Source organism: Sarcophilus harrisii, chromosome 6, assembly GCF_902635505.1.
Source record: "Sarcophilus harrisii chromosome 6, mSarHar1.11, whole genome shotgun sequence".
NCBI lineage: Eukaryota > Metazoa > Chordata > Mammalia > Dasyuromorphia > Dasyuridae > Sarcophilus > Sarcophilus harrisii.
This window is the reverse complement of record NC_045431.1, coordinates 99,584,407-99,607,336: the sequence shown is the minus strand read 5'-3', so window position 1 is coordinate 99,607,336 and position 22,930 is coordinate 99,584,407. Positions and strand designations below refer to the sequence as shown.

The window sequence follows — 22,930 nt, the reverse complement described above, 5'->3', positions numbered from 1 at the left end:
TTGATGTGGATAGATTGAGTTTTAGAATTACCAGGTGCAAGTACATTGGGTTGTAGACTTTGAATGAAGGTGTCACAGAAAATTACCTTATTACAAAACACAAAAGATTTAAGAGTGAAAATGACTTTGAGGTGATACAGAAACAAGAAAAATGGTGAGAGACTGTCAGTAAGGAGAAAGATTTTAGACTGTTTAGAAGGCTAGGATTATAACATTATGATGTCTTTGAAGCCATGGGAGGAAAGAGTATGGAAGAATAGAAAGAGACTAGACTAGAATAAGGGACTCAGTGAATAGAGTGCTAGGCCTGAAATTAGGAAGACCTGAATTCAAATCCAGATTCAGATATTTACTAGGTAAGTGAACCTGAGCAAGTTATTCAATACCATTGGAGAAGTAAATGACAAACTACTCTAGTATCTTTGGCCTGAAAAACCCATGTACAATATGGTTCATAGGATCATGAAAAATCAGACATGATTGAATGATTAAACAACAGCTAGGAATGTCAAATCCAACTACTCAAAAGTGGAAAAGATTAATGAAGATTTCTACAAAAAGTCCTTTCTCTTTCAGTTAGACTATGCCATTTGGACTCTAAAATCAGAATCCCTGATATGATGCAAGAACTAGAGATGATACCAAAAAGATGGAATTAGAAAGAGCAGATAAACTAGATAAAATCTACCTGGAGATGCTCTCGGCAGAAGAGACACTATTTGAAGAATTCTAAGCGACCAATCCGTAAGCTGGCCAAATGAGAGGAAGACACAAGATATTTAGAAAATAATCATAGACATTATTACAAAAATGCAAACAAAAACATAAAACAATGACCAACTCATGTACTTGATTTCCTGTCTTAATGAAACTAATATATGTGTGTATTATATATATATATATATATAGAGAGAGAGAGAGAGAGAATATATATATATATTCTCTCTCTCTCTATATATATATATATATATATATTCTTCATATATATATATAATATATATATATGAAGAAAATCCAGACTTTTCCAAATGACACACAAGTCCAAAGAATACTACATTTTATTGTTCTTTTTGTTTGTTTATTATAAAAAGAGCATTTGATTGCATAAAACAAAATTATACCCCCAAGGATTCTGCTCCAACATGATGTATGTGATAGATATATGAGCCATAAAAGATATAATCATGTCTGAAGGTCCCTTGATTATTTAAATCAATTTAGTTATAAAGTAGCAAGAAGTGTGCTTTCCAAGGTTCTTTGCAAATATCACTTATAAAGTCAAATGATTAATAGGGTTTTAGAGATTTACAAAACATTATATAATTACAAGACCATCAACCAAATAATTACCAAATATTGCCTGAATAGAAATTCTATATGACTCTATTCTAGAAACTATGAGAATACCCCCAAAACATAGATGTGTTTTGTTTTATGTTTTTGATGAACCTAATTATCAGACTAATTTTTTTTCACTCCTAAAATTTCATGAAGCCAGGTGGTTAATGATTTGTAATGTGATGTTATCATCTACTCACACAATGCACTTTTCTATGGACTCTGGGAAATACTCATGGTCAAGAGAATATGGCTATTTTAACAGACTATTCTTGCAAAAATTAGCTTGTCATGGAGGTTCACTGCAGAGGCCAAAATGTAACTTTTCTGAAATGATGGTAGAGGCACTGCTCTGGATGTTTCAACCCCTGGAATAATGAAGGGTTTTTTTGGAAAAAAATCAATAATGACAAAAGAGTTTAGGATATTATCTACATGAAAAATACCTTGATGTTTCAAGAATGAAAATATATACACATACATTTGTACTTTATACAGAAAAAACATGTAAACATATGTATGTATGTGCATTTATGTACACATATGTGTGAATGCCCTTGTTAATGCCCACTCAGCATTCACTCCTGCCAGTCTCTCCTCATTCCCAGGCCCTCAGTGAAATCTCTAGTCATTGTCTTTTGCAGTGCTTATTAACCACTTTTACCAAGCTTACCTCTGTCTGAGGTCTTCAGAGATCTCTGGCCATCAATTCATAAGAACGATGGTTTACATACACAATAGAGCGCTCAAGAACAGCTATGTGCAAGCTCAAGGTCTGATATTCATGTGTTCACATCCTTCCCCTAGCTCACCTCCTGCTGACTTCCAGTGAATACCAGGTCAAAGAGAGCTACGTCCTCCTCCCCACAGCTTAAATAGGGTCTATGAGGTCACACGCCCAGCCAATCAGAAAAGGAGACACCTCCCGTTAATGATGTGGATCTCAATGCGACCAGAATCCCGGCCCATGAAGCGGTCCCTACTAGTACACAGCAAACCCACTTCCGGGGGTCTCAAACTTTATTGCTTGTTTGCTTCCTGTTGCACTATACATGACTCCTCCTTCGACCCTTACACATATGCATATATAATATATTTCTATCTAAGAAATATATAGTGTTTATAAAGTAATATCCAATTCCATTTCCTCTGGGAAAATAATAAAGGAACCCATGTGGATTGACTGAATCCAATAAAGTTCTCAGTGAAGGAGAAGCTCATGAGTTGTTGATATAGAATGAGGCACACTATTGTTGATATGTTCCAATTTTTCACCTCTTACCCCCCACCCCCTCCCCCAGATGGCAGGATGACCAGTAGATGTTATATTAAAATATAAATTAGATACACAATAAGTATACATGGCCAAACTTATTTTGCTGTACAAAAAGAATCAGACTCTGAAATATTGTACAATTAGCTTGTGAAGGAAATAAAAAATGCAGGTGGGCATAAATATAGGGATTGGGAATTCAATGTAATGGTTTTTAGTCATCACCCAGAGTTCTTTCTCTGGGCGTAGCTGGTTCAGTTCATTACTGCTCCACTGGAAATGATTTGGTTGATCTCATTGCTGAGGATGGCCAGGTCCATCAGAACTGGTCATCATATAGTATTGTTGTTGAAGTATATAATGATCTCCTGGTCCTGCTCATTTCACTCAGCATCAGTTCGTGTAAGTCTCTCCAGGCCTTTCTGAAATCCTCCTGTTGGTCATTTCTTACAGAATAATAATATTCCATTATATTCATATACCACAATTTATTCAGCCATTCTCCAATTGATGGGCATCCACTCAGTTTCCAGTTTCTGGCCACTACAAACAGGGCTGCCACAACATTCGTGCACATACAGGTCCCTTTCCCTTCTTTATGATCTTTTTTGGAATATATGGCTTTGATAATCATACATGACTTCACTGACCAAATCAATTTAAGTTCAAATGAATAGAAACTAATATTCAGTGTCATGTTTTTAATCCCTGGTCATTGAGAGCATACTCATAGTAATTTTCATCATCAGACTTACTCTCAGAGCAAATAATGATAGAACTAGAATTACTATTTTCAGTAGGATAGCAAGAAGAAAAGTAAGGGCAAATAGGTCCTTGAAATGCTATGTTTGGGGGACTGCAGATGAGGGATTCCTCTATAGAATTATAAAATGCTATATGTCCCTTTTCATAATCAATAAAAATACCTACCACATGGATAGGCTCACTCTCATAAAAACCACATTGTGAATTCCAGAGAAAGAAATCTTTTTCAGATGTGAAGCCCATTAAGGTTCTTACATCCTTTGATAATAGGGAGTGTGACTCCTTTCTGCTGACTGAATTTTCACAGATGCCCACTATCCATTCTGTCTTATCTCCCACCTTCACTTCCCAATAGTGTTTTCCTGAAGTAAAAGTCTGAGTCCCAAGTACAATAAGACAACAGTCAAATCTTTCTTCATTGTCAGGCAGATCTTTGGGGACACTTGTATACTTGATACTATTCAATTCTTCATTCAGGATAAGATGAGGTTTGGCTGTATCAGGATCTAAAGTTATATTCCCTAGAGAAAGGAAAAGGGGAATAGAATTAGCTGTAGTTTACAAACCTTGGAGGTTAAAAAAAGTCCCTAATCCCAGACAGTGACACACTTTGGGACACTAAATCACAATCTATTTGAGATTATAGCAGAACGATCAGTGGAGTTGTCCTGCCTTCAACACATACTTCAATAAGCACCTTAGTTTTCTAGTGACTCAGTTTCCTTCTATGCAAAGTGAAGGTGGTTTTCAAATACATTCAAAAAGATAATCATTATAATTCTTCAAATTTTTAATCCAATATCCCATATTTTAGGGCCTTTGTTAGATATTTTTAAATGTTTCATTAATCAGCAACTAACATTAAGTAGAATAACATGCCTTGGAAGATAGATGGTATGCATCTGAAAGAGGTATTATATTGCTATATTAATATACTATACAGCATATACTAGCATAAATTGGGAAGTATAAACATCTGGACCTTGGTAGAAATAGCATTTTTGTACAAACTGCTTTTTACAAAAGACCAGCCAAAGAAAGAATTTACTCTTTTCAATTCTTTCAGAGATCTCTGACCTTATAGAACTTATAATCTATCAGAAGGGACTTGAGACCTGCACAGATGTATAATCAAAATAGTGCAAAATGCAGCAAAATAAGCAAATAAAAATAATTACCCATTTAGTTGGTAAGAGAAAAGAAGGGAAAAACATAACCAAGAAGAGAGATAGACATGAAAAGATAAAGAAAAGAAGGAAGAAAGGAAAAAGTATGTGTAGGAGAGAATGAGATAGAGGAAGTGAGAAGAAGACAAAAAGAAGCAAGGGATCAGGAAGCCCTAGATATATACAGAACTGGGTGACTATTTAAAAAGCTCTGAAGCCACATTAGAAGCAAATATTTTGAGAATGCTGACAAGAAAGGAAGACATCTTGCAAAGCAGGACCTTGTGGAAGGGTTTAGACTTTATTGTATAGGAGATGGCAAAAGGGAAGAGGTCATAGAGAATAGAATGACAATGAAATAAGATTAAAAGTTCATTAGAAATTTCTAGGAAGGGTAAATTGGAATAGGGACAGATTAGTGAAACAAAGAACTTGTAGAAATACATTATAGCATTTCCAGTGAAATGCCAAATTGAGAGAGAAGATGTTACTGGAGGGTCATGGGACATCTATGGAACTGTGCCAAGACTCAGCCTACCTGAGGCATAGGGAAGTAATAGGATATTTAGGGTTAGGGTGAAAAAAAAATGTGTTGTTTGAACATTCTAGAGTTAAAATGCATTCTATCATTGTATAGCAATATTTAATAAACATCTCCCTATCCTCCATTGTCATTTCTTCCATGTCTCCATAGGTAGTTGAATTTTTCTTCCTTACCTAAAGCTGTAGCTTCTAGTCTTCTCTTAATCAGACTTAGTGTTGATTATGACTCTCAGAATAACTCATAACCTTTCTCAAGAAAATTAAGTATCATCATCTCTATTGGCTCTTTATCTTATAAACTATTTCTTCTGTCCCATTATCTTTAGAGAAAAAAATCAGTATTTTAATTGAGCCCAACTTTCCTGGACAACCATAGAATTAGGAGTAAGTAACAGAAAACTCAAGACAAATCCTTCCTCCCAAAAATGTTTACAAACTACCCAATGGGAAAACTTATGCAACAGATGAGGAACTGAGTAGTAAAGTATTCCTAATGCAGAGAATGAACACGTATTCTCAGCAATACAGTAAACCAAGAAAATACTGAAACATTTATGATGAAAAATGATATCTTTGAAGAATTGATGGAAACTGAAGGCAGGCTGAACCATTTTTTCTATATACATATTTTTCTTGTTTTACTTTTTTTCTCTGTTTCTTTTCACAACATGAGTAACATGGAAATGTTTTGCATAACCACATGTATAATCTATATCAGATTGCTTGAATTGTCAATGTGGGGAATTTAAGTGAACATTAAAATTGTTTTTACTTGTAATTGGGGAAAAAAATAAAATATTGAATTTAAAAACAGAAAGAATAGTATAGTTTCCCCCAAAAAACCTCACCAGATTAAAAAGGCAAAAGTTCAACAAAAACAAAAATACATTTTTTGAAGGAGATGGACATACAATAAGAAATACCCAACATTACTCCTTTCTATGAGTCATCACAAAGCATAGCATAGCATGCAAAATCCATATAGACTTCTGAGAAATAGTAAAAGCCATTCCACAATTAATGAACTGGCTGCATTGTATGAATAAACTGATCAAAGAAAAAAACAATAAAATCAACAGAAATATTCAAAAAATATATACCTGGACAAGTTAATCTGGAAACTCTAAAAGTTTAATCTCAGATATATCAAATGGTCAGAGATAATAAGACAAAAAACAATTCAAAGCTGGTACTTAAATGAAATATTAGACATGATGATCTACTGGTATTACAACTGTGCAACAGTTCAATCATTTAGAAAAATAGCTTAGCTAATGAATGAAATAAGTAAGAACATTCAGGCCTGTTGGGATATCAAAGGGGAAAATTGGAAATCATCTCAGTATTCATGTGAGAATTGAAATTGTGTATATGAAATATCAGGGACTGAGGAAAAAGGTCATTTGTCCATACTAGTAGCATATAGCAAGGAAATCCATTTCAAACAATATGGGAATTGCTGGCACTTTCCCAAATATTAATCAGGATAAATATTACTTACTCTGGAAGCTCATGAGCATTTCTTGCAAGCCAATGATGTAGCAGATGCTCCAGATAGGGTAAGAAACTTCTGGGTTTTGGCTTAGTAGCTCCTCATTCCTACAAACAAGTTATATTTGGTTACATTTGTTCTATACAGAGCTCCAGAGCCCTATCTGGATGAAATATTTCATTATGTTTCAGCAGACTACACCCCACAATGAACCTCTTCAAATAATCTGATATACACAGATTTTGCACTTCTGAATTAGTTAAACACAGAATGGAAAATTACCTTGCCAAGGGGTCTTTCATATCCTGAGGAGAGGAAAAAAAAAGAAATTTAGTGGCCTGCTACCTAGTTTATTTATATAATATTGTCTTTCTCAAAGAACCCAGGCATATCTTTCAGTGGTTAGATCATGCCTTCAGAATTCTTTTCCAAAGTAAAATTGTTTAGAATTAGCTTTGGGTTGCTCTTTGATTAGCTTCATGCATTTGCCTCCCTCCTAAAGATGGACAGAATTGTGAAAGTAATGTCATGCTACCCTATCCTTATCTCTCCTTCTCTTACATAGAAAACTCATTTAAATTTACACAGGAAACTGATTAAAACTTTTGCTTGCCTTGAATGAGAAAACAGCTAATGAGGAAGCTGAAAATGGAGTAGGTAGTCTAAAAGACTGGTAGTCACCTTTTCTGATTATTGGTATGTGTGGGAAATGTGGATTCTGAGACTAAAGAGACACAATTTAAACAGGTAGATTTAGAATAAAATCCATAAATTCAAATGGGGGTTCATTTCTAGGAGACTTTTGATAGTGAGACTAATTGCTCAAGTATCATCATGCCAAATCTCAAAGAAGCCCATATTTATCCTCACTGGAAAAGTGATGTTTTCTTACTTTTAAAAAATCTAAAAAAGAAAGAATTTTATTTTTCAAATACATGAAAAGATCATTTTCAACATTCACTTTTGTAAAATCTTGTATTCCAAATTTTTCTCCCTTTTCCCCCTTGTTTTTCCCATGTTTTTAAACATGCAATTCTTCTCTCCATATTTGTCATTCTACACAAGAAAAATCAGATCGAAAGGGAAAACACCAGAGAAAGGAAAAACATGCAAAAAAAGATGAAAATAACTATACTTCGATCCACATGCAGTCAGTGTTTACTCTGGAAAAATCAGGAGATTCAAGCTTGTTCACGTGATTTCAGATTTAAATATAAGCCAACATGGGATAAGTACTGAAAATCATAACCAACTTTTGCACTGAAGTGACCTGGCCTTCAAGAATCTCTGTGCTATACACTGTTTAGCTACAGCAGATTAACACCCAATCCTGCTCATAAGAAATCAAATACATTTGAGAAACCATTGAGAAACTATTTTTTTTTCTTTTTTTGCTGAGCAAATCAGGGTTAAGTGACTTGCCCATGGTCACACAGCTAGGAAGTGTTAAGTATCCGAGATCAAATTTGAACTCAGGTTCTCCTGATTTCAGGACTGGTGCTCTATCCACTACACCAAGGAACTGTCCCCAAAACCACTGTATAAAATGGTCCTGAGATCCTTCTCTTAGTATTCTATAGGAGACAGACGATATTCCCTTTCTAAAGCATTAGCAGGTATCTGTTTTACATAATCACCTGGAGCATTTCCAAGGGATTCCTGTCTAATCTCTTCTCTATTTCTAACATCATTTGCTGCAGATTCTGGATTTGTTGGGTCAGTTTAGTCTTCTTTTCCTCAATTTCTTCCAGGTTGTCTTTGGATTCCTCATCTAGTATTTGTAGATATAGAGCTTCTTCATCCCATAATAACTGGTGCATTTTCTCATTTTCATTTATAATTGATTCTTTAAGAGCATAAACAATCTCCTGTCCCAAAGGAAATTAGTAGAGCTAGGTTAAGCATAATCTTCAATGAAAAAAAAAAGACAAATAATGAGCTTGCCAGATTTGACATTTTTATAGGTACCCTACTTACATCAGATCAGATTAAAATAAAAACAACATAGTCGTTTAAAGGGGAATGAAAGCATTTTAAATTTATAAAGATATAAAAGGGTAAGGGAATAGAATAAGAAATTAGATATAGAAAGATGTGTAGATCACTTTGAATGGAACAGAGATGGATAGGGAGGGGGAACAAAGGACAAAGGAGGGATCCTTGGAGTAGGGGAGAGGTTAGGTAATAGGAGGACAAGGTAGCAGGTAGAAATAAAATAGAGGAGTCACAAGGAATGGAAAGTAAGAGATATTAAAAAAGAGACACAAGCACAAAATAAAAATCAAGAATAGAATTTGTTAAAAAAGGGATGGTAATCATAATCTCAGACAAAGTTAAAGCTAAAATAGACAAACAAAAGAAAAAAACAGGAAAGCTACAATAAATTTCAGTAATATCAATCAGTATATCAATATATAATCATGCATATAAATGTCAATGTGTATATATGTGTATGATTATACATATCTAACTATGTGTATGTGAAAATGGGTGTGTAATAAATTTTCTTAAGAGCAAGGTAGGAAAAAGGAGAAAAAAGTATACAACAGACAAAAAAAAAAGAAAATCTACAAGGAAACAAGAAAAAAATATACATTTCTGAATACACTGTGTTGAACTTATTATATAGGCTTTCTTGAAGTGGAAATATAATGCTTTATACTTTGAATCTTCTCATGTTCCACTGAGAACATGGCAATGTTATTTTTCTGTTCCTATTTGCTATTTAAGTTTAAAATTAATTAATAAAAAATAAATAAAGATAAAGGAAAGAAATGAAAAATCTATGATGGAAAGGGTTAGTGACCAATATTTGTGCTCCCTATTAAATAGGATTGGTCATCTGAGAAGGTTAGATTATTATACCAGACAACTTTTCTGGTTACTGAATCTTATGTCTTCCACTTCAGACTTTCTTAAATATATTGTCTCTCCAAGGACCTTCTCTGAAAGAGTACTTAATGATAGAATGATATAGAGAATGATATTGTGTAAAGGAAAAAAAGATCAGAAATGTACCACAAATCTTTTAATCACGAAAAATACCCAAATCTTGCCTGGAAACTTTTTCATACATACAATTTGCCAGTTTACCTGAAGCTAAAGTTCTTCTACTATTATTAGGTATCAAATTATTCCTCAAAAGAGTGACAGTATATTTCATCATTTGATCATTGATATAAAACTGTTCCTTGAACTAAAGAAAAAGGAGAAACACTATTGTCTCCGCATTTTCATTATTTACTCTTTTTTAAAAGGGAGAAAAGCCTTCAAAGAATAATATATCTCATACCCTTCTCACCAAGAAAACAGATACTGACTCTAAAATAAAATTTTCTGTTGCTCACATATCTGAATGCAATTTTAAATTGCTGCTGTTTTTTCTGTAACATATTCGATGTTTCCTGCAGTTTCTCCTGCAAAACAAACAAATATTTAGTCAAACCTATGTTCTAGATCAAAGACATGCACCTGTTTTAGACCTTTTGTCTAGTAAAGATTAAAATATGATTATCCCTTTAAGGCTATCAATGGAACTTTTCCATTGGAACCTCATAATAAACATTAAAATTGGTGGTTATTCTTATCATTACCATTTTAAAGGTGAGAACACTGAAGCAAAAAGGATCTGCAAGGTCAGTAAAAATAAGTGGGTTGTATACAAATGTGAGGTCTCTAGATTTCCCTTGTACCCATTAAATTGAGTTACTTTTAAAATATGGCAGTGGACCAGAAAGATAGTTGAATGAACAAGCACTATTTCTCTTGTGGCAGGGATTGATAGTGAGCAGTCACTCTTACCTTGCTTTCAGCAATAGCACTGTCCAGGGGAAGAATTCGGTGATCCTTGTGTAGTTGAGTTATTGAACAAGACTCACAGATAAGTTTTTGGTCTTCCTCACAGAAGAACTTTGCTTTTTCCCAATGTTGATCGCAGGTGGCCAAGACCACCTGTGTGGGCTGAAGCAAATGAGGACCAATTGTTTTTCCAACCATAGAAAGCTTCTGCAGATTTAGGCTGGGCACCAAATTGCTGATTTGGATGAGTTGTCTGCATTCTGGGCAGGGTAATGTGTCACTACCTCTCCACATGCACTGGAGAAGACATTCCCTGCAAAAGCTATGGCTACACTTGACAATCACTGGGTCAATAAAGTAATCCAGGCAGATGGAACAAGTGAGGTCTATGTTGAGGTTTTCAATTAAGTTTTTGATATCCATGTTCCTAGACCCAGGGAGAAAGAATCAGTGACAATTTTGACCATGGCATTGCTGTGTCATCCAAGGCATCTCGGAACTTTTGTACATATTGTATTTCAGGGATTTGGAGGCAATATAGGGTCTGCAAAAGAGGTTATTTCTTAACCATCACATATTTTGTTGATTCATCCTACATCCCAAATATGTCTGCTTTCAAATAAAACCGGGGAATCTAAAAGTTGTGTAACTCGGAGATCCATATCAAATCTATCTTATAGGCAGAGTCCACAAAAAGCCTATTTTACAGGGAGTCTCACCCCTAGTCATCATGTAAAGACTAAAGAAAAAGTTGATGTTTTTTTGTATTAGGTCAATTTATCCCCAGGGAGCAGATCAGGGAAACTGCTATATCCAGTGATGAAATTGAGCTCTCCCCTAAAAGGAACCTGGGTGATGGGGTACTGCTTTTTACTATTTCCAACACTCAACTCTTCCTCTTAACCCACACTTCAGAGACAGCATATTCTGAAGAATCATCTTTGATTCCTTTTAAATACTACTGAAAGTTTAGTAAGCCAAACTTACAACTTTATTGAGTAGTTTAATAATAACTGATCTTGTTTTAAAGGCTCAGGAACAATCCCATTTCTTATCTTATATGACAAAAAGGCAAGGACAATCCCAACTTATCATCTCTGTACCCTTAAGTTCCCTCCACCACTACTCATACCATCAACCCAAAGCACATCTTCAACACAGAATTTTTTTTCTCCTCTAATTCTCATTTTTGTCCCCTCTCCAACTTACCATTATTTTAACTGGTCTGAGACGACATTCTTTAAAGTTTATGGAGAAACAGATTTTTCCCATAAAAAACTTACCTTTGATTCTGTTCTCCTCCAATATTATTTTCAGGATAAAAAGGACTAACTCTTTCCCTGGAGCTCTGGAAGAAAAAAGTCTTAAAAGAGCAATTGTAGGACTAAGTTGTTGGACTCTTTTTATATGTCTTCCTTTGATTAACACCTCCTACTACTCCACCCACAAAAGGTGTAACTTATCTGATTTGATAATGCTTTTCACTTCTTATATCTGAATTGTCACCTTTGTTCTTTTGAAGGGCAAAGAGGTTCCATTCACTATGGTGATCCCACCTAGGACACTTCAGTCCACAGTAATCTTGCCCCTCAATTCCATATGAAAATTATTTTTCATTCCTTCCTTCTTAGATATCCTTCTCAAGAGAGTTAGTAATGTCTCTTTCTCTTACATTCAGACTGCAAAGTTTTTAGGATACTGCCATTAGGATATGTTGGATTTTCTTTTATTCTACCCATAAAAAGTGAGAATTCCAATGTTCTCATAGAACTTCTAGCTTCTGTCTTTTTACTGAATTCTCAGATTTATCTTTTTCATAGAATAATGGGCTTTAATGCTTAGTGGTGTTTTACACCTAGTCAATGAGGCCAGAGTTTCTTGCTTCTAAATTCATCAGATATGGCTACTAGGTATAAAGTATTCATGTTTCATTGTACACATTGTTGACAATATGAATGGTATTTTAAAATGTCTTCTTTGATGGCATGGCTTTCTGATTAGAAGGAAAAGTAGGTCTACAGAAAAACAAGAGCACACAAAAAGTAGAAAAAATTTATTTTGAGAAATGTCTTAGTTCAGATTCCTACTTCTCCCTCCTCTGAACTATCCTGTTCTTTGCTCCCAAGTGTCATATTTAAGGTTATTTATTAATAAAGTGATTTTGTGTAGATTTCTCATTTTCCCTGACTTACTAAACATTCCTTGTGGCCAGTAAGATCCTATCAATCATGTCCTAGCATTTTTTTGTTCAAGACATGGAACTTGGGGTATAGCCAACATGGCTGAGAGTAGACAAGTCTACTTTGTTTGAGCTCTTCCTAGATTCCTTCAGAACAACAACAGATTAAGACTCTAAAATGATTTTGGACTGACAGAATCCACAAATAATTGGAGTGCAATAGCAGAAGATATTTTGGAAGAACTTCAGGAAATGTCTGTCTCAAGCAAGAAGGAGGGACCCATCCCATTGCAGGCATAGACCAGGGAGGCCCAAGATGGAAAGGCTTCCTTCTCAGGGAAATGTGGTGGGAGGCTTCCTGCCAAAATATAGCAATTTTGGCTACTCTGCCCTCGTTCGGAAGGAAAGGAATCACCAGAGTAGCTGTGAGCTACAGAAGGCAAATAGTGAGCTCCTGAACTCCAGAATAATAAGGAGGACTTGGCCATACCCATCCAGCATAAGAAGGAAGCCCACAGCATCAGCCCCGGGGCAGCATAAAACCCCTGCCACTATAGAAGAAGCTAGGGATAATCTCCCCTTTGCCCTGGAAGCAGACCTCAACCTTTAAAAATGAGCAAAAAAGCAAAAAGAGCTCTGACCACAGATAACTATTATGGAGATAGGGAAGAACAGACCTCAAACTCTGAGCTCAATAAAGGCAAAAGTCCTCCACATGAAACCTCAAAGGGTGATATGAGTTGGTTTCCATCTCACATGGCTCTCTTGGAAGAATTCAATAAGGATCTTAAAACAGAAGAAAAATGGGGAAGGAAACAAGAGTTTTGCAGAAAAGGTAGAAAAGGAAATGTAGAAATTATCTGAAAACAAATATCTCCTTTAAAATAGATTTGGCAAGGTGGAAAAAAAATCCTCCTTGAAAAACAAAATTGGTGAAATGGAAAAAGAGAACAACTATGGAAAAATAAAATTAGTGAAATAGAAAAAAAAATGCAATGAACTTAACAACTCATTCAATTGGCCAGATGAAAAAGGAGATTAAAAAAAAAAAGCTAACTGAAGAAAAGTCACTAAAAATTAGAATTGAACAAATGGAAGTTAATGATTCAATAAGACATGAAGAATCAACCAAACAAAACCAAAGAAGAGGAAGAAGGAAAAGGAGAAGGAAGAGGAGGAGAAAATATGTCAACAGAAAAACAACTGACCTGGAAAATAATTCCAGGAGGGAATTATTAGACTACCTGAAAAGCAGAGTGAACAAAAAGAGCCTAGCAACATCTTTCAAGAAATCATCAAGGAAAATTGGCTTGATGTCATAGAATCAGAGGGTAAAATAGCCATTGAGGGGCAACTAGGTGGTGCAATGAATAGAGCATCAGCCCTGAAGTCAGGATGACTTGAATTCAAGTCTGGGGTCAGACACTTAACACTTTCTTGCTGTGTGACCCCAGGAAAATCACTTAACCACAATTGCCTGAGCAAAAAACGAAAACAAAAATAAAAACAAATAAATAAATAGCCATTGAAAGAATCTACCAATTATCTCCTGAAAGAGACTGCAAAATAAAAACCACAAGGAATACTGTGGCTAAATTTCAGAGTTCTCAGATGAAAGAGAAAATACTGTAAGCAGCCAGAAAGAGAAAATTAAAATATTGAGACGCCACAATCAGGATTACCCAGCTTCCACTTTAAAGGACTGAAGTTCCTAGGACATGACATTCTGTATGACAAAGAAGCTTAGACTGCAATCAAGAATAGAATCAATTATGCAGCAAAATTATGCATTATCTTTCAGGGCAAAAGATGGATATTCAATGAAATAGAGAACTTTTAATTCTTTTTTATTAAAAGACCCCAGCCAAACATTTTCAAAGACAGAACTCAAATAAGAAAGGGAAAAGGAAAGGAAAAAAAATGCTTTTAAAAACATTAAAATTTGTGCATCACTAAATGGGAAGATGATAACTTTGCCACTTGAGAATGATAGCTTTGGTAATGGTATACTTAGAGGGTGTAGGTATAATTTGATTTTATTGTGATGATATAAAAAAGAAAGTAGGAGGAGGGAAGGGATTGTACTTGAAGAAGAAGAAAAATCTAGAAAGCCACTAACACTGTGGGAACTCTTGGTGGGGTATAAGACCCTTCAGCCCAGAAAGAACCTGCTGACAATGTCTGGTTGGCTCTCATATCCCCTTGTGTTATGGGCCAGAACTTCAAACAAAGTGCTAAGTCACTGGAATTGATAGAGACAATGCTTATGTACTTAGTTCAGACCTTTAGAGTTCACATTTTTAAGAGAGTTCACACATTAGAGTTCACATCTTTAAAAGAGTTCACACATTAGTTCATACATTAGAGTTTACAACTTTAGAGAGCATATATAAACTAGGAGCCTTATCTAGCATTGACTTCGAGAGATTTACAAGTCACAGAAGCCCAGAAGCCCACTCTTGGAGGAAGAGTCAGATTCATTCCAACTTCCACCTTTGTGCTGGCTGGAGGCTTTGGATTCTAAGGGAGCTAGAGGCTATATAATTGTACTATAGTTAGCATATGCTCAGTGTGCTGTGGTGATGTCATTGTGCTAAGGTATTTAAGGCTGAGAGAACTTGAAATAAACAGACTCCATATTTGACCATCCATGTGGGTCTCTGCATCATCACTCCTCTTCTATGACCAAGTACTTGAGCTGGTACTGAAATCCTCCAGAGAGCTAGTCTGGCCAGTACAGAAAGGGGAGATAAAATGGGGCAAATTACATTACATGAACAGACAAAAAAGAGGTACTACCTTGAGGGGGAAAAAAGAAAGAGGAATAAGCATTGTTTGAATTTTAATCTCATCAACTATGGCTCAAAGAAAGAATATCAGATGTATTTTACATTAATAGAAAAACTTGTCTCACTCAATAGTGAAGTAGGAGGGGAAAGGGAAAAAAGAAAGGGGCAGGCTAACAGAAGAGAAAACAGAAGTAGAAGGGGAAAGAGATAAGAAAGGGTGGGGTCTTTAAAAGGAAAGGGCAGATTGAGGGAAGTGGTGATCAGAAGCAAAACACTGGTGAGGAGGGAAAGGGAGAAAGAAAAAATATAATTCAAGGAAAATAAGATGGTTGGAAATAGTAATTTTAGTTGTGAATATGAATGGAATGAATTCTCTCATAAAATGGAAGTGAATAACAGACTGAATTAAAAATTAGGATCGTACAATATATTGTTTACGAAAAACACATTTAAATCAATGATACATACAGAATAAAGGTAAAAAGCTGGAACCGAATCCATTTTGTTTCAGCTGAAGTCATAAAAGCAGGGGTAGTGATCCTGAACTTAGATCAAGAAATAAAAAAAAAAAAAAATAGATCTAATTACAAGCAGCCAGAAAGAAACAATTTAAATAACAAGAAGCCATAATTAGAATCACCCATGACCTAGTAGCTTCCACCTTAAAGGATCAAAGGGCCTGGAATCTGATATTCCAAAAGTCAAAGGAATTTGGATTATAGCCAAGAATAAGCTATCCAACTAAAATGAGTATTATCTTTTAGGGAAGAAGATATAGGTGATTTTTACCTAATGATATAGGTGAATTTTACCTAATACTGATGAAAAGACCAGAACTGAACAAAAAAATTTGATCTTCAAACACAGAACTCATAAGAAGCATAAAAAGATAAAAAGGAAAGAACTCTTGAGAACTATATTTCTATTATGGGTATACTCAGAGAATGTAGGTATAATTTGGTTTTATTATGATAAAATGAAAAAGAAACTAGAGGTGGAAAAGGAGATCATACTGGAAAAAAGAGGGGAAAGGAGGTTAAAATAAGGGAAATTACATTTCATAAAGAGGCAAAGAAAGCCATTATAATTGAGAGAAAGAAGAAAAGGGGATGAGCATTGTGTGAATCTTACTCTCATCAGATTTGGCTCTAAGAAAGAATATCAGACATATTTGGTTTCACAGAAAAACTTGTCTCACCTTATAGGGAAGTGGGAGGGAAAGGGGGAAAAGAAAGGGAAAGATTAAAAGAAGGAAAAACAGAAGAATTAGAGGAAAGGTGTAAAAAGGGGGAAGGGGGTATAAAGGAGGAGGACTGTTTGAGGGAGGTGGTCATCAAAAGCAAAACACTGTGGAGGAGGGAAGAAGGAAAGGAAATAGAAAAGCATAACGTAGGCCAAATAAGATGGCAGGAAATACAGAATTAATTATTTTAACTGTGAATGTGAATGGGATAAATTCTCCCATAAAACAGAAGTGGATAGCATATTAGATTAAAAGCCAGAATCCTACAATAAGTTGTTTACAGGAAACACATTTAAAGCATAGTGATACATACAAAGTGAAGGTAAAGGGCTGGAACAGTATCTTTTATACTTCAGGTGACAAAAAAAGCAGGACTAGCAATCCTGATTCAGATAAAATAAAAGAAAAATAGACCTAATTGAAAGAGTTAAGAAAGGAAACTATATTTTACTAAACCATAAGTAATGAAGCAATATCAATACTAAACATATACACCTCAAATGGTATAGCCTCCAAATTCCTAGAGAAGCAGTTAAGAGAGATGAAGGAAGAAATAGATAGCAAAATTAGCAGGATCTCAACCTTGCTCTCTCAGAACTAGATAAATCAAACCACAAAATAAATCAGAAAGAAGTTAAGGAGGTAAACAAAATGTTAGAAAAGTTAGGTATGATAGATCTTTGGAGAAAATTGAATGAAGACAGAAAGGAATTTACTTTTTTCTCAGTGGTTCATGGAACTTATACAAAAATTCACCATGAGTTAAGGCATAAAACCCTCAAAATCAAATGTAAAAAGGCAGAAATAGTAAATGCATTTTTAAAAAATGATGATGCAATAAAAATCACATGAAATATAAGGCCAGGAGAAAATAAACTAAAAGTTAATTGGAAATTAAAAATGAATGGATAACTGGAAACTGAGTGGATGCCCATCAATTGGAGAATGGCTGAATAAATTGTGGTATATGAATATTATGGAATATTATTGTTCGGTAAGAAATGACCACCAGGATGATTTCAAAAAGCCCTGGAGAGACTTACATGAACTGATGCTGAGTGAAATGAGCAGGACCAGGAGATCATTATATACTTCAACAACAATGCTATATGATGATCAATTCTGATGAACGTGGCTATCTCCAGCAATGAGATGAACCAAATCAGTTCCAATAGAGCAGTAATGAATTGAACCAGATACACCTAGGGAAAGAACTCTGGGAGATGACTATGAACCATTACACAGAATTCCTAATCCTTATATTTTTGTCCACCTGCATTTTTGATTTCCTTCACAGGCTAATAGTACATTATTTCAAAGTCCGATTTTTTTTTGTACAGCAAAATAACTGTTTGGACATGTATACTTATATTGTATTTAATTTATACTTTAACACATTTAACGTGTATTGGTCAACTAGCCATCTAGGGGAGGGGTTAGGGGAAAGGAGGGGGAAAATTGGAACAAAAGGTTTGGCAATTGTCAATGCTGTAAAATTACCCATGCATATAACTTGTAAAAAAAAGCTATAAAATAAAATAAAATAAAAAATTAACTTAGATTTTCACAAATTAAAAAAAAGGGAAGAATGAATGGATGAAACAACAAATCAGACACACTTAATAAATTCATCCAAGAGAATGACAATAATGACACAACATATCAAAATTTGTGAGTTATAGCCAAAGCACTTATAGGGGGAAATTTTATCTCTATATGCTTACTTGCATAAAATAGAGGAAGAGAAGGTCAGTGAGTTGGGCTTGCAACTAAAAAAGCTAGAAAAAAAGAACAAATTAAAATCCTCAATTGAATACCAAATTTCAAATTCTGAAAATAAAAGGGAGATTAATAAAACTGAAAATATTGATTTAATATTTTCTATTGAATTACTATTGAATTAATAAATAAAACTAAGAGTTGATTTTATGAAAAAACCAACAAATTAGATAACCCTTTAATTTGATTAGAAAAAGGAAAGAAGAAAATCAAATTGTTAGTCTCAAAAATGAAAAGGGAGGAAGAGGAAATTAGAGCAATAATGAGGATTTTTTTGCCCAACTATATGCCAATAAATTTGATAACCTAAATGAAATGTAGAAATATCTACAAAAATATAGATTTCCCAGGTTAACAGAAGAGGAAATAAATTATTTAAATAATCCCGTTTTAGTTAAAGAATTAAAACAAGCTATTAATCAACTCCCTAAGAAAAAATCTCTAGGGCCAGATGGATGTATGTGTGAATTCTACCAAACATTCAAAGAACAGTTAATTCCAATACTATATAAACTATTTGAAAAAAAAAATAGGGAAAGAAAGAGTTCTACCAAATTTCTTTTATGACAGAAATGGTGCTGATACCTAAACCAGGTAGGGTCAAAACAGAAAAAGAAAATTATAAACCAATTTCCCTAAGGAATATTGATGCAAAAATCTTAAGTAAAATATTAGCAACAAGATTAAAGAAAATTGTCCCCAGGCTAATACCCTGTGACCGCAGGTTTTATACCAGGAATGTTGGGCTGGTTCAATATTATGAAAACTATCAGCATAATCAATTATATCAATAACCAAACTAACAAAAATCATATGATTGTCTCAATAGATACAGAAAAAGCATTTGACAAAATCCAACACCCATTCCTATTAAAAAAACTTTAGAGAGTATAAGAATAAATGGACTTTTCCTTAAAGTGATCAGTAGCATCTATTTAAAAGCTGATGCTTTTAAATTTAGTTTTATATATATATATATCTAACCCTAATCCTAAATGCCTCCCGACTCTAACCCTAAATGCGCTGCAAGCAGCACATATAATGGGAATAAACTAGAACCATTCCCAATAAGATCAGAAGTGAAACAAAGCTGCCCACTATCACCATTATTATTCAATATTGTATTAGAAATGTTAGTTTTGGCAATAAGAGAAGAAAAGGGGAATTATAAAGAAATAAGGAATTATAGTAGGTCATGGGGAAAGCAAATTATCACTCTTTGCAGATGATATGATGGTATACTTAGAGAACCCTAAGGAATCAACTACAAAACTACTAGAAACAATTCACAACTTTACCAAAGTTGCAGGATATAAAATAAATCCACATAAATCATCAGCATTTTTTATATATTATCAACAGAGTCCAACAGCAAGAGATACAAAATGAAATTGCATTTAAAATAACTGTTGATAGTATAAAATATTTGGGAATCTATCTGCCAAGGGGAAATCAGGAACTATACAAACACAACTATAAAACTTTTTGGCCCACAAATAAAGTGAGACTTAATCAGTTGGGAAAACATCAAATGCTCATAGATAGTGCTGAGCAAATGTAATAAAAATGACAATATTACCTAAATTAATCTACTTATTTAGTTCCATATCAATCAAACTCCCAAGAAATTATTTTATAGATCTAGACAAAATAAATTTACCTGTAAAAATGCAAGGTTGGGGGGCGGAGCCAAAATGGCGGAGAAGACACACGCGACTTTCTAAGCTCTTTTACCCTCTTTATCAATATTATATGGAGCCTCAAAAATAGTCTTGACTGCTACAATTCGTAAAGATAAGAAGTAGAACAACTCACCAGCCGAAGAAAATCTGCAGTCTCACCAAAAAAAGGTTGGTTCCGGGGCCAGGGGGGAGGTCAGCGCAGACTGGGAGAGAAATTAGGTTCTGAGGAGAGCCTCAAACCGAAAGTGAAAAAACACAGATCTCAGCACAAGCGCGCAGCCCCAACCCGCAGTACGGGGCTTTTCCTTGGGACAGTTGTGATCCTGCACGGCAGGAGGACACAGCCCGGGTTAGCCTCCAATCTGCGCAGTGGGGAGCTCGGCTTGGGGCCATAGAGCTTTCCCAGGGCCGATTTGCATCAGGCAGAGAGCTGGGGCAGAGTTCATGGCGGTCTGCAGTCTGCGGTCAGCTGCTAATACTCACAGTCCCACAAGAGGCTCCGGCCTGGGGCAGTGACACTTTCACCCCTTAGTCTCTAGCCAAGGGCAATCGCTAACCCACATAGCCCAACTGGGCACTTCCATAGCTCGGCCAGTGCTGAATCCACTTCCTGTTGGGGGAAGGGAAAACTCTCACTCAGAGCACTCCCATACCTCGGAGCCTGGAAATCGGTTTACATCTCTCCTTGCTCTGCAGAGGAAGCTGGTAACCCCCTTGCCTAGGAGACCTACCCTAAAGGCTTTAAAACATGAATAAAAAGATGAAAAGAACGATCGACAGCTTCTATGCAGAAAAAGAGCAGGTCAGCAAACCTGAAGAGACAGCAAACAGCAAAAATGCATCAGACTGTCCTCCTTTACATGATGCTCTCATAGAAGAGACCATTAAAAGTCTCAAAAGACCTCTTTGGCAGTTGCCTCCTCATTAGGAACTACTAATCACCAAAAGACTCTCTCCACCAAACAACCTACCACCATGGCCTATGGTTTTCCAGCTCTTACTGCAGAGCAAAGGAAAGAGCTCTCAGACATTGCCAAACGCATTGTTGCCGATGGCAAGGGGATCCTGGCTGCAGATGAGTCTGTAGGTACCATGGGCAGTCGCCTGCAGAGAATCAAGGTAAAGAACACAGAAGAAAACCTCCGTCAATTCCGAGAAATGCTCTTCTCCGTGGACAAATCCATCAACCAGAGCATTGGGGGTGTGATCCTTTTCCATGAAACTCTCTATCAGAAAGACAACCAAGGAAAGTGGTTCAGAGATATCCTCAAGGAAAAGGGGATTGTGGTGGGAATCAAGCTGGACCAAGGTGCTGTTCCCCTGGCAGGAACAAATGGAGAAACCACCATTCAAGGTTTGGATGGACTGTCTCAGCGCTGTGCCCAGTACAAGAAGGACGGTGCTGACTTTGGGAAGTGGCGGGCTGTGCTGAAGATCACTGACCAGTGTCCCTCCAACCTGGCCATTCAAGAAAATGCCAATGCGCTGGCCCGCTATGCCAGTATTTGCCAGCAGAATGGGCTGGTGCCCATTGTGGAGCCTGAAGTCATCCCCGAAGGAGATCACGATATTGAACATTGCCAGTATGTCTCTGAAAAGGTACTGGCCGCTGTCTATAAGGCCCTGAATGACCACCATGTCTACTTGGAGGGAACACTCCTGAAGCCCAACATGGTGACAGCTGGACATGCCTGCACCAAGAAGTACACCCCTGAACAGGTGGCTATGGCTACTGTCACAACTCTCTGCCAAACAGTCCCTGCTGCTGTTCCAGGCATCTGCTTTCTATCTGGAGGCATGAGTGAGGAAGATGCCACTCTTAATTTAAATGCCATCAACCTTTGCCCACTGCCCAAGCCCTGGAAGCTGAGTTTCTCCTATGGGCGGGCCCTTCAGGCCAGTGCACTTGATGCCTGGAGAGGCAAAGCTGAAAACAAGAAGGCTAAGCAGGAGGCATTTGTGAAGCGAGCTCAGCCAAACTGCCAGGCAGCCAAAGGGCAGTACGTTCATTCAGGCACATCTAGTTCTGCCTCCAGCCAATCCCTTTTCACTCCCAGCTACACTTACTAGTGTCCTAGCAATCTCTCCCCTACCAATGGCTCAGATCCTTTTTGCTTGTCTTTAGGAGACTACTGAGAAGTAAATAAATCAACCCATCCTGGAAAAAAAAAAAAAGTCTCAAAAGAGAGTTAGAAGGTAAATGGAGAAAGGAAAGAGAAGCCTTATAAGAGAGCAACAACTTCCTGAAATACGAATTGGAAAAGTTAAAAAATTCCCAGGAAGTGCAGGGAAACAAAATTGGTGAATTGAAAAAAATAAAGAACTCGCAAGAAAGTAGGATCTGTGAATTGGAAAGAAGAAATAATTCACTAAAAAAAAAAAATTAGTGAAATGGAAAAATTCCACAGACCAAAACAATACATTTAAAACTCAATTGGACATATACAGAAAGAAGTAAAAAAGCTAATGAAGAAAATAATTCTTTAAAAATTAGAACTGAAGAAATAGAAACTAATGATTCATTGAGACAGCAAGAATCAGTCAAGCTAAAAACAAAAAAATGACAAACTGAAAAACCATGAATTATCTACTTGCAAAAACGACAGACTTGGAAAATAGATCTAGGAGAGATAATCTGAGGATTATTGACTTCTGAAAAACTATGATGAAAAAAAGAGCCTAGATCTATTTTACAAGAAATCATCAAAGAGAACTGCCCAGATATAAGTAGAATCAGAAGGTAAAATAGGCATTGAAAGAATTCATCTTAACATCTTCTGAAAGAAACCCTAAAATAAAACCCCAAGGAATATTTGGCCAAATTTCAGAACTATCAAATTCAAGGGAAAAATTTTGCTAAGCAGCCAAAAACCATTTAAATAC

General features: G+C 35.8%; 1 protein-coding gene and 1 pseudogene across 1 annotated transcript; one reads left to right on the top strand and one right to left on the bottom strand.

The window, feature by feature from the left end:
• Window positions 1-3,304: 3,304 nt before the first annotated feature.
• On the bottom strand, window positions 3,305-10,798 carry LOC100913356 (probable E3 ubiquitin-protein ligase TRIML1). Its single transcript, XM_023505868.1, has 5 exons — window positions 10,379-10,798; window positions 8,215-8,445; window positions 6,860-6,882; window positions 6,587-6,684; window positions 3,305-3,897 (listed from the first exon to the last, which is right to left on the bottom strand). The coding sequence occupies exons 1-5, from the start codon at window positions 10,796-10,798 to the stop codon at window positions 3,305-3,307; spliced, it is 1,365 nt and encodes a 454-aa protein (XP_023361636.1).
• Window positions 10,799-20,954: 10,156 nt separating this feature from the next.
• On the top strand, window positions 20,955-22,222 carry LOC116419864 (annotated as a pseudogene).
• Window positions 22,223-22,930: the final 708 nt, after the last annotated feature.